A 14,180-nucleotide genomic window follows, 5' to 3' on the forward strand; every position below is an offset into this window, starting at 1 on the left:
GATATACATACAGCCACACGTCTACTGTCTCTGTCCCCGAACCCCAGACTCCCTATCCTCCAGCTCCACAACCCCGTCCTCCTCCGTTCCATCCAAAATCCCCGAATCCGGAGCCGAAGGACTTGGTCCGCCGCGTAGCCGGACAGGGCGTCGGCCTATTTTACCAGATACAAAGCCAGCAACGGTCTGGATGAGTCGCCACAGGCGCTCTTCCATAGACTCTGGGGCATTATTCAGGTGGCCGCCTAGCGAAGATGAAAAGGCCGCAGAGCTAGTAGCCACCAGGGCCTGTTCTTCCGCCTCGACCTTGAACTGGTACTTCAGGCAGTCCTTCACTGTGACCAGTCCCGTTAGGCGGCCGCGATGTTCGACGAGGATAATCCGCGGTCCCATCTTCTTGAAGATCTCCATGACCGTTTCCAGGGCCAGGCGCGGGTGGACTGTTAGCGGCGTATGGTCCACGTACCGCGAGAAGTCGACAAAGCCCGAGTCCACGCCCTCCTGGATCGCGTCGAGGGTCGCCGTGCTGCGTGCCGCCTGCGAGGGAACTGACGCCCGTCGCGCGACGGTCGCTTCGGCTGCCTCCTGAGTGAACACGCATCGCGTTGTCGGGGAGATGAGACCCTCGCTGCGCGCGCGGTCAATGGCATAGCGGAGCTCTGTGCGTCCAATATACCCGACCAGGATCTTGTTGCTGCGGTCTTCCACAATCGGGATACCCTGGAATTTGTTGTCGCTTAGCAGATGCTCTGCCTCACGCACGGGAAAGTCCGAGGCCGGTAACGTGAGTGGCTCCGTTGTCATTGCGTGCGAGACGGGCACGTTGAAGACATGGTCCTCCTTGTTGTCTAGGAATGGGAACCCGTTGAACCAGATCATCCGGTCTGCAATACCTCCATTTCCAAACCGGTCTCCGACGGCTTTGGTGACACCAACGACGATCTAACAGGTGTCAGTATGAATTTTTTATGATCCACAAGTATTAGACATACCATAGTCGGAAGAATGTAGGTTAGCGCGCCGGTCAACTCGAACATGATGACCGTAACAGAAATGGTCAGGTGCATGATCCCACTGAGCGCTGCACCAGCGCCCAAGAATGCATAGGTCCCTGGTGTAATGCAGGGGACATCTGGCTCACAAGATGCAAAGAAAGCGGCTTTGGGGAAGGAATGATGCAGAGCCTCGACCATGATACCAACCATGCGACCAAATGAAGCGCCGATTGCCATTGAAGGAACGAAGATACCTGCGGGGACCTTGCAGCCATACGAGATGATGACTAGGCCGATGCGAAGAATGGTGGCGACAGCCAGCGACATGACCATTGACCACCGATGTGAAGGCCTGTAACAAGCACGTCAGAACAGTTGTCTTATGAGTGGAAATGGAAAAAGTCATACTGGCACAATCCGTTATAGTCGTGGCCACCCTCACATTCACGGAAGAGAATCTCCATCATCTCCGTCATGTTGATCCTCAGGAACATGTTCGGATAGCAAATAAGGGCAGTGAAGCCGGCAAGGACCACGGCCTCCATGATTGGGTGCGGTGCCAGATACTTCTTGCGGAACGCAGCGACCCAGAGATTCCATTTGATCACGAAAGCACCATACAGACCTCCAAAGACTCCAAGCAATGCAAAGAAGATTAGCTCAAAAAAGTGCCAGCTGCGGTCATACTCCACTTGGAACATAACCAGTTGCCCAGTGCGGAAAGGATTCAGAGCCTGGGTCAAAGTCAGTGGTAATGTAGATCATACTCAGACTGCTAACGTACCGCCAGCACACTGGTCGCTACCAAGGCACAGAAGTAGCTTCGCCACAGCGTTTTCAGTGGGAAGTAGTTGGCCATTTCCTGTCGACCTTTAGCATGCATCCCACCTATCAACAGTTTGCATGGCCTACCTCTAATGAGAAAAGCACACCTCCAATAGGACTGCCAAAAGCAACAGCCACGCCGGCTGCCGCCGAGGCAGTCAGGATTTCTCTCGTCTTCGAAGCATTTTGCTTATATTTGCCGAACATCCTCGATATCACATTGCCCGTACACACGGCGAAGTGTACACTAGGTCCCTCTTTACCAACAGACAGACCCGATGCGATGGCCAATGGCAGCGCAATCGATTTGATCAGAAGAGTCCACGCGCCGAGGAAACCCTTCATGACAAACCCAGCGATGATGCATTTGATCTCCGAAATACCGGAACCTGCGGCATATGGCGCAAAGGATTTTACCAAAATGGCGGCAATAAAAGCGAGTAAAATCTAAACCGTGCTCAGTCCACGGTATCATAATCTCGGGGGAAGGGAAAGTCGTACCGCAAAGAAGAAATAGATAACGTAGTTGAACGGCGCAAAGCCAGTCCAATGCTTCCACTCGGGGCATCCTACCCACCATTAGTCAAACATCCCTCATGTGCACGTTTTGGGTATCATACCATCCTCAGCGCCCCAGCAGCAAAACTGCTCGTTCAAATAAAATGCAGTTGTACAATGTCCCAGCTTGACGTCAGACAGCCATTCGGTGATGATATTGAGAAAAGCCGAGTTGGCTCCGATGGCCATGCCAACCAAAGTGACCACAAGCCAGGCCTGGCCTGCATCGTAGGACTCGTATAGTTTCCGCCTCCAACCAAAGGTACCCTCCTGGTCCCAGAACCCTTGGCCGCTCCGGCGCTTAGCTCGCCGCCGCGCCTGTTCGTGTACTGCATCCTGCACCCAGTCTATCGTTGTGAAATCCTCGTATCGCTTGATCTCGCTGATCTCCTCTGCGACAGCCGGGGGTTCGGCGTCGGGGGCCGGATCTGGGTCGAGGGACGTAACGGAGCGACCTGAGAGCCTTTGGACATCGCGGCGCTCCGTTAGAACGGACGGTGACCGGTGGGACCGGGCGAAGTTCGAGGAAGGGCGCGAGGAGGTCATAACATCGATCGAGTGGATTGTACTAGCATAATCGGCGAGGTGATGGGGATGGACGGGGACAGCTGTCTTCCAGAGACGCCGTGTGGGATGAATCGCTGGAGTCCGCTAGATGGGGGGGGGAAGGGATTGATTTCAACCGCAATCTAGAGGAGACAAGTTCCTCGGGGGAGGTGGATGGTTGACAGTCGAGACGTGACAAAGAAGACGAAATGAAGTGGCCCGTCGATAAGGGTGAAGTTCGATAACGCGTAGATTCCAACTTCCGCTTTCCCTTTCGCTTTCACTCTCGACCCCAGACAATCGACCCAACCTCTCTCTATCCATACCTTCCTCGATATTTCTCGAGAATATTCACTAAAAGATCACATTCACCATGCCACCCAAGCACGCAGGCGATCCTGAAGAAATCACCGGGCAGTGCGCTCTCCCGAGTCCGTTCCCACCCACCCACGACTCGCGACACCCATACAGCTAACACGAACTCGTCAGTCTCGCGAATCAAAAAGATCGTCCATCTGGACGAGGATATTGTGCAATGTTCCAACAACGCGACCTTTGTGATCGCCATGGCCACAGTACGCGCCTGTCTATCCGCGGTCGTGTCCCAACTGACCGGGGTTCCAGGAAATGTTCATCCATTACCTTGCCGAGCAAGGGCATAACGTCGTCAAATCAGAACGGAAACCACGGAAGACCGTCCAATACAGAGATCTCGGTGCGTTGGTTGCTTGCTTTAACTACCGAACGATAATGCTGACATGCCGCAGCGACCGCAGTATCACACATTGACAACCTCGAGTTCCTCGCCGATGTGATTCCCAAGACAACCACCTACAAGCAATTTAAGGAGAAGAAAGCCAAGGAGGCGGCTGGGACGAGCGGTGGTGGCGCTGTCATGGAGAAGGGCCAGCGCACGTTGAACGGCACCGGTGCGCCTGGCAACAAGGTGAACGGTAACGCAGCTGAAGATCCAATGGCAGTGGTTATGGCACCCGCAGACGAAGAGCCTCGACCAGCGCCAGCGACTCCTCGGGCACCGGTGGTCATGCACGCGTCCGGGTCGGTGAGTGCGCTGGTGGTGGATCGGACAGTCGAACCAATCCCTGCGCCGGGGAGTTATGGGACGATGAGCCATGATCACGATGTGGAAATGAAAGAGTGAATTGAGGGAAGCATTGGAGTTTGGTGTCTTTGCGCTGGCGTTCGGATGGACCTGGGCTGGAATACCGCGACCCCGGCACCGGGGACCATGGCAAATAGAAAATAAAAACGAGATCTCTTCATGATTGTTTCTCTTCTTCGTCTTCTTGCCACAATTATTATCGTTAATCAAGGCCATAGCGAGTCCATCTCATAGTGTATACTGCGTGGCCCCACAGCCAATCAGGTGATGGCCATTGAAAGCTCTGCTGACTACAGCGACTTTTCCCGACTGCATCCATCATCAATCCTGGTTTCTCCCCTACACTACACCCACCTCTCCCTCCCCCCCACGCAATTGCTCGTTGCCTCTGGTCAATTGCCTCTCCCACCTCCCGCCATGTCGCTCTCCGCCACCTCCACCACTCTGCTGCGCACCTGCGCCCGCCAGCAGCTGCCCACCGCTCGGGCCGCGGTCGCCTCCTGCCAGCGGAGGGCCGTCTCGGACAAGTCGTCCTTCGACAGCCCCTTCGGCAGCTCCCAGGAGTACACCTCGACCCTGAAGATCCCTAATTTCGGCAAATACTCCTCCAACAAGTCGCCTCGCTCCAACCAGGTCTTCTCCTACTTCATGGCCGGGTCCCTCGGTCTGGCCTCTGCCGTCGGTGCCAAGGCTACCGTGCAGGGTAGGTTTTGTCCTTTCCAGTCCCCTGCGAGCAGAAGAGGTGGAAAGACACAGTCATATGAGATCAGATGGCATTGTGGCTGGACTCGCACCACCCGATCGGCACATTTCGCTAACTCGCACATTCTCTCCAGACTTCCTGGTCAACATGTCCGCCTCCGCCGACGTCCTGGCTCAGGCCAAGGTTGAGGTCGCTCTCGGCGCCATCCCGGAGGGCAAGAATGTACGTGTCCTGCCTTTTTTTCCGTAACTGATGGCCCCGTCCTAACGTATTTGTCCAAAAACAGGTTATCATCAAGTGGCGCGGCAAGCCCGTCTTCATCCGCCACCGCACCCAGGATGAGATCACCGAGGCCCGTGAGGCTCAATGGCAGGATCTGCGCGACCCCCAGTCCGACGAGGACCGCGTGCAGCGGCCCGAGTGGCTGGTCATGCTTGGTAGGTCGACTGGATATCTACATATCGACTGCCCTGATCAATACTAACTGGTTTTGTTCCATCAGGTGTCTGCACCCACCTGGGTTGTGTCCCCATCGGCGAGGCCGGCGACTACGGCGGCTGGTTCTGCCCCTGCCATGGCTCCCACTACGATATCTCCGGCCGTATCCGAAGGGGCCCTGCGCCTCTGAATCTGGAGGTTCCTCAGTACAACTTCCCCGAGGACGAGACCCTCGTTATCGGGTAAGCAATTCGATACATCTCGCGCTGTTGCCACAGCACTGCGATCGTGGATGAGAGAAGGTGAAGGTGAAGGTGGAGAGGGGAGGAGGAAGAATACTGTCTGTATGTGTCTGTGCCAATTTTTCCCTTTGTTTTAGACGGAGCGGCTGTCAAGATTAAGAGATTGTGTTTTAATGGACAAGAATCTTATACACTCTTGGTTCCCGACGCTGTATATCTGATCTCTTTCATTGGAAGTTGGCCACAAGCACAGAGGATGATTGATCGCGCATGTTCTTTCTTTCCTCCCCCCTCGAGTATATAAATACTTGTGTTCTATAGTTTCCTCGTGTATTGCCTAGTCTTCATGAGATTTCCTTTGTTCGACTTTTTCCCTTCAGTTCCAGACCAGACGATTAGATCTTCTATGCTACAATTTCCCGCCGTAATGGACCCTACTCTAGAGGTGGAGGCTGTTCCCTATCCTATAGATACACACGACTACAGGTCGATGCCCTTCGGCAAATTGTCACTGTTCAGAATCGCACCACGCTCCTTCAGTATCATCTGAACATCTCGAAAATCCGGCAACGTGCCCATCGAAGCGATGAGTCCGGTTGCCACGCCAGCAGCCTGACCAGTGGTCTATCCGGTCCCAATAACGCGCGCAGCACTTCCAGCCAGTTATCGCAGTCCATGTCATTGGGTTAGATTCCCAAACAAAGTCAGCCAAAACGTGTGCTTCGATCTGAAACGAAGGCCTAAGGCAAACGAGTTCATGCAGTTACATACAGAATCTATTCATACATTAGATCTGAGTCTGTCCACGACTATATCCAGGGTTTCTATGTTCGGTCTGTACAGAAATATATGCCTCAAGAGGAAGGAAGGGTATGAAGCCAAACACAAGGAAAAATCATGGGGGTCGATGCAGCCATCTTGATGGATCGACTCACATCCGATCAATGTCGGATCAGTGCAAGCACCAGGCCCATCACTGCGGCGCCGGCTGCCGCGCTCTGGACGGCTAGGGTCGACAGGTCACGCTGGGAGATGGCGACGTGGCGGTCACTGAAGAGCTCGTGGAGTGCTTGTTGCCAGTATGCAAGGGAAGTGGGTGAAGAGGAGATGTTTGAGAGTTGGGACTGAAGAGATTGGAGAGCGGTTGAGTTGGTGGTGATGGTGGATGGTTCAGGTTGAACAATCTCTCCTGCATTGGCGATTGGTTCCTCATTGGCTTGAAAAGGGAGTAAAGCAGCGGCAGAGTCCGCAGAAAGTGAGGCACTCTCGACAGGAGCGCCCTGGTCCAGCGCTTTCTGCTTCTCCATCGCCTCAATCACCTTATCCTCAAACCCCCTGACAAGCCGCTTGCGGCGCCAGGGCTCCACGGCAATTTGAAAGATCAAGAACAGTAGGATATTCATCCCCATAAGCCCCCATGTTCCCCAGGTACTCATGCGACGGATTTTATCAGACCAGACCTGTTCCTCGTGGTAGCGCGAGAGAATCCCCTTGCTCAGCAGTGCCGCAGCCTCTTCAGCCTCGCGTTCAGCCTTCGACAACGCTTCTTGTGTCGTGGACTCGAGAACCTCATTTGCGTGGTCATTGCGGTACAGGAGCGTGAAGCGCTCCAGGTCTGTGGGCGACCATGAGTGTTTCCTTTGCAAGAGTTCGTTGACTTCGCGCTGGGAGGCAGAGCGGCTGTTGATCGCGGCGGCATAGTCTTCTTTCGCCTTTTTGACCTGTGCTCGGGCGTCACGGAGTCGGCTCTCTGTGTTGATGGTTAGTTATAAGTGTCTGGTGTGAGCGACGGAGCGGGTGTGGTGTACCTTGGAATTGGATTTCCTTCTTAAGAGCCTCGATACCCGAATAGCCGGTTAGGTCGTTCAGCCGCTGACCAGCCACGAAGATGTTGGATTGTAGGTTATCCATCAAGGTGGTGAATTGCTTGGACACCTGAGACCGGCGGCTCTCGAGGCTGGACGGGAGACCCCCGCTCTGCGTTCCTTCAACATGAACGCTGCTTCCGCTTGTCGGTTCCTCGTAGAGCGGTTTCTCAGTCTCTGGTTGTTCAGCCGGGATTTCGGCCTGTGACAATGTTGCGCGAGAGCTGCCCACGTCTCCCGAGATGGAACCCTCCTCGCGTGCACTGGGGGCCTCCTTCAGCTCCTCTGCAGTATTCTGTGCATTCACACTGTCTTTCCTCTCGTCGGGAGAGGAATATAGTTCCGGCTGGCGACGGAATTGGCATTGTAGACAGACAGAGAAGTTGCGCGTTGGGGCTCGGGGGACGGAGAAGGCGCTCGGGATGGTCGGGCGGAGTTGTGCTGCGCGCACTGGCCCTGAGGGTGTTCGTGTGAGGTGTAGACTGGACCGAAGTGACTGCCGCAGCAGCAATGGCATGCACTGCATGGCTGCAGGGTCAGATCCCCGGGGACGGTGGTAGGAGGGAGGTGAAAGTGGTGGTGTAGTGCAAGAATGGGGAGTCGCGGGAAGAAGTTCGGGACGGATAGGCGCTTATCAGATCAGGTGGATGGGGCTGTTCTATCGCATACTGAGCAAGTGAAATCTATGCTGAATGGGACTATGTATTTATTAATGTCTTTCAGATTTGCTAGCTATAATCTGTTGGTTTATTAATTCCTTGACTAGCCGTTTTGCTGGTTGATGGGAGCACTATACGTCAAAATATATATCTCCCGTCATACTGGACGAACATTTCAGTAAATGACTGGTTGATTTGATTGATTCGAATATACAGAACACTTGAAAACCCATAAAAGCATACAATCCCATTGCCCAATAGACCCTAAACCTCAATCCAGAAGAACGTTCCCTCGTAATGTCATCAGAAGACCAGGTACAGTAAATAAGCGCAGACACCTGCCGGAAGTGAAGAAAGCAGCCGCCGAATTCATATTTAGTGCGGCCTTTCTTTAGTCATGGTTCTGCACCTTGTGGTCACCCCTCACAGCCTCGGCGTAGGTTGGTGGTGCCTGACCACCGCTGCTTCCAGCACCACCCTCCGGCTGAGCAGACGGCTTCGGCGCCGCCTGCTGGCCTTGTGGAACGGTGCCATACGATCTCTGCTGGGAGGGATGCTGGAGCGGCTGGTGAGAGACATAGTAGTACGTCACGCCACCGTTCTCCGGGTCTCGTCGCTGGCTGGCGCCGCCGGGGATGGGCTCGTAGGCCGCATCGGCGTCATAGTCAGCCTCGGGATATTTGACGATGATGTAGCATGCGTGGATCAGGCCGGGGATGTAGCCGAGCAGGCAGAGAGCAATATTGATGACGGAGTCGGCAGTGCAGACGCCTCGTTTGACCCAGACTGGTTGTGCATGGTTAGTTAGGCTTGGTTAGGAACGGTGCAGATGGGGGGCGAGAGACTGACCGGCAATGGGGGGAAGAAGATGGCGAGGACCGCCAGGAAGCAGTCGGAGCTGCACATGGCCACAGGTGATGATTTGATGAAACTAGTTATAGGTTGGGATCTGATCGAGCGTTGAAGTCTCCGACGGACGAGTGTGTGGTAGCCTAGCAGGATGGGGTCAGATGACGCAGGGTCAGGTGACCTGTGTTTTCATCGAGCTTTCCTACGGTGGAGGTGTAGATTGAATTGCAGGAGCAACGATGAAAACTCAGATTGTGCAATGTGGCCCATGCAACTGGACCCTAGCAGAGGCCAAGCGCTGGGTGAAATCTACAACTTAGCCGTGGGTGATCCCCGTGTATACTCGTATACTAGGGAGCCCAGTGTATACATCGTCTGTCCCATTCCCCTCTTGCATAGCTAGTTCATGCTTCGTCCTGCACGCCCCTCACATCTCCTGCTACCCCTCGACTTGCAGACACCGACCGAGATTTCATCGTTTTTGTTTAGCTTGTCAGTGTAATAAAGATCGGCCCTTTCGGCCGCTAAACGGGCCCAAGCGAGAACGCCAGGAACCACTTTCCCCAATCGAGCCCATTCCCCCACCGGCGCTAAGCTGCTTGGGTACAAGCACCTAATCTGTGCCCCTATTATGATAGACTCTTTCGCGTGTTTCACCAGGCCGGCAGCAGCAGGAGTTCTTGCCCGTTGGGCCCAGGCAGCGCGAACTCGAGCCCGGACCACCTCTCTCACCTCACTTCACTCATCCCGTCCCGTCTTCTTCTCCTCTCTCTTCTCCTCTCTCTCGCTGCCTTTCCCGCTTGGTCATCCCCCATTCGTTCGCTTCTTTTTCGTCCAAGAGCACCTTCGGGGCTCGCTGATTGCTGTGCGCTCTCTAGTCACTCGTTTGCTGTTTTTTGTTTTTCTTCGCTTCGCCCCGAGCTCGACTCGCTCGCCTTTTTTCTGGTGACCTGTGGTCTACCCCAGCGTGAAGAAATGCCCTCGGCCCTTTGATTCGCGTATCCGACCTACGATTGAATACTGGACTGGCGATCGGTTGCCATTGACACATTCCTCGGCAACATTCCTCGACCTTGGAGATCAGGCCCGACATGTCGGACTGCATCTCTCTGTCCGGGTCGACAACCTGTCCTGCCTGGGAAAGTGCCTCGATATGGACCGATTCCAGTCTCTACGGGGACTTGTGAGTGATATGAGATAACGGTCATAGGCGAATGCTGACATGATCATAGCCCATTCCTTGAAAATGTATCGACTCTCGCGCAATTTGACCAAGCGCTGAGCAGCTACGTCGAGGGCAGCTATGTTACTTTAAAGTGAGTGCGAATCTCTCTTCTGGAAGAGCTTGTAGAGCTGACAACAAACTCCCAGGTATGTCGACCTTTTGGGATGTGAAGGCCTTAATTCCAGCGCCCTGAACGACTACTATGCCCGATACACCACCAGCGTGGTGTGCAGTGGCCTCGTCCAAAGCTCCAAGGATGCCTGCCACCTGAGTCCCGATCAATCACCACCCCTTTGCGCAGACACATGCGCGCTCCAAGCCATGGGCGAACAAGAGATTATCGTCAATTCGAAACTCTGCACCGGCACCGACAAGGACTATATGGCCGAGATCAAATCTGATCTGGCAGTGTGCACGGAACCTCTGAAATCGCTGACCGGCTCTTGCGTTGAGGGATACACCAATCAGCAAAAGAATTGTGGCTATGCCTCCAACATAATCGGCCTCTGCACCTATTGTAAATCGACCAACTCGAGTGACTCCTGCTGCGCGGACGCCAAAGCTGGAACTCGCTGCCAAGGCGTCACCATCCCAAGTTCAACAGCAACTCTGCAACCGCTCAATCCCTCATCAAGCGCCACCTCGACCGCAGCAGCCGCGACAGCTGGTGGTAGTGGTCTCTCCGGTGGAGCTATTGCCGGCGTTGTCATCGGATCTGTTGCAGCCGCGGCAATCCTGTGCATTCTCATCTTCTTTCTCTGGCTTTGCTACCGTCGTCGCCGCCGCTCGCAAAACGACAGTGGACTGAACCAACCTAATCCCCAACGAAGAGGGTCACCGCCTATGCACATGCAGCAACCAGAGAGTCCCAAAGGATACAATATGGTTCCAGGCGGACGAGTGACACGGATGTCTGCCCTGCGCGAGATCCCAAGCTCCTCACCGGCCTACTCGCGCACGTCGGGCGCCATGTTTGGCGCTGCCAAGTACAGTGACTCGTCAGACTCGGAAGCCTTTGGTGCCAGCCCGGGAGCTATGTCCAAGAGGATCCCCCCGTAACGGGGAAGCGCCACGGCTCGCTGTCGAGCAATTCCGTACTGGCTGGTCTAGAAAGTGACAGCTCGCCTCGGTCTGGAACCGCCACCGCTACCACTGGAAACCAATACTCGTCCCCCGAAGCCGTGACCAGCGGCCAATCTGAGCAACTATCATATTTCCGGGACTATTACTCGCAAGACGACATTCACCCGGGCGATCAAGTTGCTGTTCTCTGGGCGTATGCCCCACGAGCCGGCGACGAGTTCGAACTCGACCGCGGAGAAATGCTGAAGGTGATTGGCATCTGGGACGATGGCTGGGCCACGGGTGTTCGTCTCACTGAGCGGGCTGAGGATTACGATGTTCATCATCGCGAACAACGCGATAGTGGAGTGAGCAACGGTTCGCAACAGCGAACGGGTCCATCACCTGCCCCATCGGGCGAGATCAAGGCCTTCCCCTTGGTCTGCATCTGCCTGCCCCAACACTGGCACAAGATCATCGATGGAACACCGCAGGAGGATGAAGCGTGACCGACCAAAAATGAACTTTTGTTCCATGCAGACTTTAACGTCCTGATGACAGCGTGTTGACTCGTCTGTTTTCGCGAGGAGCTGATCAGCTGGAGACTGGCTTATCCTTATCGGCTCGACTGCCGCTTGCCCTGCGTTGTCGTGGGTGCTTGTTTTCTTTTGACGCGTATTCGATATACCCCACCCCTTTGTCGGCGATTGACCGTCCATTTCTTTTTCCTTTATCTCTATGCCTCTGCATTTTTCGTTGTTTGACCAATTCCTGTGGAATTGGCACTGTGAAATGGTGAACACGGGGCCAGACGAGTCTTTTCGTCGTTGGACCGGTTTGAGGTTTATGTACAACGGTGATTCGCGATGAGTGCTGCTGCCCTGCTTGGAGGTTTTCGTTCTGAGGATATCAGATATATACTGCACGCATAATGTATGTACATAATTTAGACTCGAATCAACTGTTCCGACATCTTCGAAGACCAAATCCAAATCTTGAGCTGCGCAACCGCCGCCCCACCACCAGCTTCATGATAGTTTACCCGGCCTTGCGGGGAACGCAATCCAAGGGCTTCGATTTCGCCATTTTCCACGCTTGACTAATCCAGCGGGGGCCCCTCGTTGATGACGGTTCAAAAAGACGATTTTCCCGTCCCTGGATTTTATGACGTTCAGCTCCTTTCCCTTCCCAAATCCTAACTACATCCTGACAACCACAACCATGGCTGCACCCAAGATCATCCTATACACCAACCGCGCCTGCCCCTGGGCACACCGTGCCCACATCGCTCTGCGCGAAACAGGCCTGGACTACGAAGAAGTCGGCATCAACCTCGACAAGCCCCGCGAGCCGTGGTATCTGGAAATCAACCCGGTATTGACGCCACCGCTCCCTTCCTAACTCTCATACATTCCCTGCCATCCATCTATTCCTAACTAACTCTCAATCAAACCAGCGCGGCCTCGTCCCAAGCCTCTCCTACAACGGCAACATAATCACCGAATCCGCCGTCGTCGCACAGTTCATCGCAGACGCCCACCCATCCCATCTTCTGCCCCCGTCCGGCCCCGCCGACAACGCGCTCTACCGGGCCCGGATCGGCTTCTTCGTCGATGCCTTCTTCAGTAAGGTCCAGGGTACTTTTATGAAGTGTGTCAGGGCCTCGTCGGAGGCTGAGCGCGAGGATCTGACGCTGGAACTGGTTGCTGCTATTAAAAAGGAGATTGAACCGCTTCTGGCGGCGGCGGGGCAGGGTAAGGGCCCGTTCTTTGGGGGGAGTGAAAGGTTGACTCTCGCCGAGGTACGTATTTCTTTTTCTTATTTGCGGGTATATACTACACGGTATCGTATATATCCTGCTATACCATACTGCCCAATTGGGAGATGAAATATACTAAATGACTCTCCGAAACAGGTCCAGTGCGGCTCATTCCTCATTCGCATGCTCACTTTCGCCAAGCCGGAGCATGGCCTCCTTAGCACGAAGCTGCCTGCTCTGCTCGAGCAGCAGACTCCGCGATTCAAGCGCTGGGCCGAGGCAACGGTTGCCCATGAGAGCGTGAATTTCATTTTTAATGAGCAGGAAATTGTGGATCGGACGCGGGCGAAGCTTGCCGCGGCTTCAAAGGTGTAGGTAGTCTGCTGCTGTTAGGTATAATCAAGTGATCAAGTTTCTATTAGTGCCTGCTTAGGCTAGGCAGCCGTTAGCGTGCTCCTTGTATTCTAATAAGAATAATAATGACGGGTCGTCGTTAACTCGCCCCTCCGCTGGGTGGTATGATTCTAGGCAACCCTCACTTTCTTTCCTACTTGTTAGGCACCCTATTTTCTGGTTCGATGAGCTGCGGTAGAAATGGTTACCTAGATACATATCAGATTCCCGTTCAATACTATGAAATAGGCAGAGTATATATGTAGTTCTGTCGTTACCTACAGTGATGCTCGAAATCGGCTTGACCAATACACATACCATAACTAGCTTTCTGGACCCACCGCCAAGGCCTTAAGCGTGAATCAGGCATTGGGCGGGCCGCGTCAAACCGGGGGCCAAGGATAACATGCGCTCTGTATGTTACAGTACATGGGATGCGTGCCCCTTGTCGGCCATAACTTCCAATCATTCATGGGAGGCGGTGGGATGGATTGGAATGGTATGTTGCAACGTGTCTATAGGATGGTCAAATTAACCGCCTTGGTTATTGCTGCTGAGGTAGAATGGAGGCTTGAGATGTGGCTGAAGGTGGCCAAATCAACTGATCTCCTCTAGAGTGGTGAAATCGGAGATAAAATGAAATGCCGTGGTGTGTTTAATGGGTAGTCAAATTGAAACCATCTGTCGGAGGACACAGATTTTTAGCTCTGACCAAAGTATTCATTGTTAAGCCATTTTCAATAATGATCCGATGAGACAAAGATATTTAGAGTTGGGAATGCGATTGTGTGGAATGATGTCTCATTACTTGAAATCTCAGTTCGAAATTATTTGATCGGCAGCTGTCTACGATATTTTAATATAGATTGCTCAAGTGTAAAGTGTCAAAAATGCTATACCGCTAGATCAAAAAGCACCGTTGGCTCGACTAGGTAATA

The 14,180-nt window shown here is 53.9% G+C and overlaps 7 protein-coding genes across 7 annotated transcripts; 4 read left to right on the forward strand and 3 right to left on the reverse strand.

The window, feature by feature from the left end:
* Positions 1-21: 21 nt before the first annotated feature.
* Positions 22-2,924, reverse strand: N7474_001112 (chloride channel protein; the record flags this gene model as incomplete). The annotated part of the gene is made up of 7 exons (XM_057192527.1): positions 22-942; positions 993-1,347; positions 1,404-1,729; positions 1,780-1,857; positions 1,908-2,267; positions 2,322-2,389; positions 2,441-2,924. The coding sequence occupies 7 exons, from the start codon at positions 2,922-2,924 to the stop codon at positions 22-24; spliced, it is 2,592 nt and encodes an 863-aa protein (XP_057057480.1).
* A 373-nt stretch (positions 2,925-3,297) lies between these two features.
* N7474_001113 (uncharacterized protein) lies at positions 3,298-4,086 on the forward strand (the record flags this gene model as incomplete). The annotated part of the gene is made up of 2 exons (XM_057192528.1): positions 3,298-3,355; positions 3,701-4,086. 2 exons carry the CDS (start codon positions 3,298-3,300, stop codon positions 4,084-4,086), a joined length of 444 nt encoding a protein of 147 aa, XP_057057481.1.
* Positions 4,087-4,464: 378 nt separating this feature from the next.
* rip1 (ubiquinol--cytochrome-c reductase catalytic subunit RIP1) lies at positions 4,465-5,434 on the forward strand (the record flags this gene model as incomplete). Its single annotated transcript, XM_057192529.1, has 4 exons — positions 4,465-4,750; positions 4,818-4,972; positions 5,037-5,187; positions 5,253-5,434. The coding sequence occupies 4 exons, from the start codon at positions 4,465-4,467 to the stop codon at positions 5,432-5,434; spliced, it is 774 nt and encodes a 257-aa protein (XP_057057482.1).
* Positions 5,435-6,371: 937 nt separating this feature from the next.
* On the reverse strand, positions 6,372-7,821 carry she9 (putative mitochondrion biogenesis protein (She9); the record flags this gene model as incomplete). The annotated part of the gene is made up of 2 exons (XM_057192530.1): positions 6,372-7,180; positions 7,239-7,821. The coding sequence occupies 2 exons, from the start codon at positions 7,819-7,821 to the stop codon at positions 6,372-6,374; spliced, it is 1,392 nt and encodes a 463-aa protein (XP_057057483.1).
* A 524-nt stretch (positions 7,822-8,345) lies between these two features.
* N7474_001116 (putative stress response RCI peptide) lies at positions 8,346-8,860 on the reverse strand (the record flags this gene model as incomplete). The annotated part of the gene is made up of 2 exons (XM_057192531.1): positions 8,346-8,740; positions 8,800-8,860. 2 exons carry the CDS (start codon positions 8,858-8,860, stop codon positions 8,346-8,348), a joined length of 456 nt encoding a protein of 151 aa, XP_057057484.1.
* A 1,034-nt stretch (positions 8,861-9,894) lies between these two features.
* On the forward strand, positions 9,895-11,599 carry N7474_001117 (SH3 domain protein; the record flags this gene model as incomplete). The annotated part of the gene is made up of 4 exons (XM_057192532.1): positions 9,895-9,986; positions 10,036-10,119; positions 10,175-11,083; positions 11,143-11,599. 4 exons carry the CDS (start codon positions 9,895-9,897, stop codon positions 11,597-11,599), a joined length of 1,542 nt encoding a protein of 513 aa, XP_057057485.1.
* A 712-nt stretch (positions 11,600-12,311) lies between these two features.
* On the forward strand, positions 12,312-13,224 carry N7474_001118 (glutathione S-transferase family protein; the record flags this gene model as incomplete). Its single annotated transcript, XM_057192533.1, has 3 exons — positions 12,312-12,464; positions 12,547-12,891; positions 13,006-13,224. The coding sequence occupies 3 exons, from the start codon at positions 12,312-12,314 to the stop codon at positions 13,222-13,224; spliced, it is 717 nt and encodes a 238-aa protein (XP_057057486.1).
* Between the last annotated feature and the right edge of the window lie 956 nt (positions 13,225-14,180).

The sequence above is a fragment of the Penicillium riverlandense genome, assembly GCF_028828495.1.
Source record: "Penicillium riverlandense strain IBT 135883 chromosome Unknown utg000001l_segment0_segment0, whole genome shotgun sequence".
NCBI lineage: Eukaryota > Fungi > Ascomycota > Eurotiomycetes > Eurotiales > Aspergillaceae > Penicillium > Penicillium riverlandense.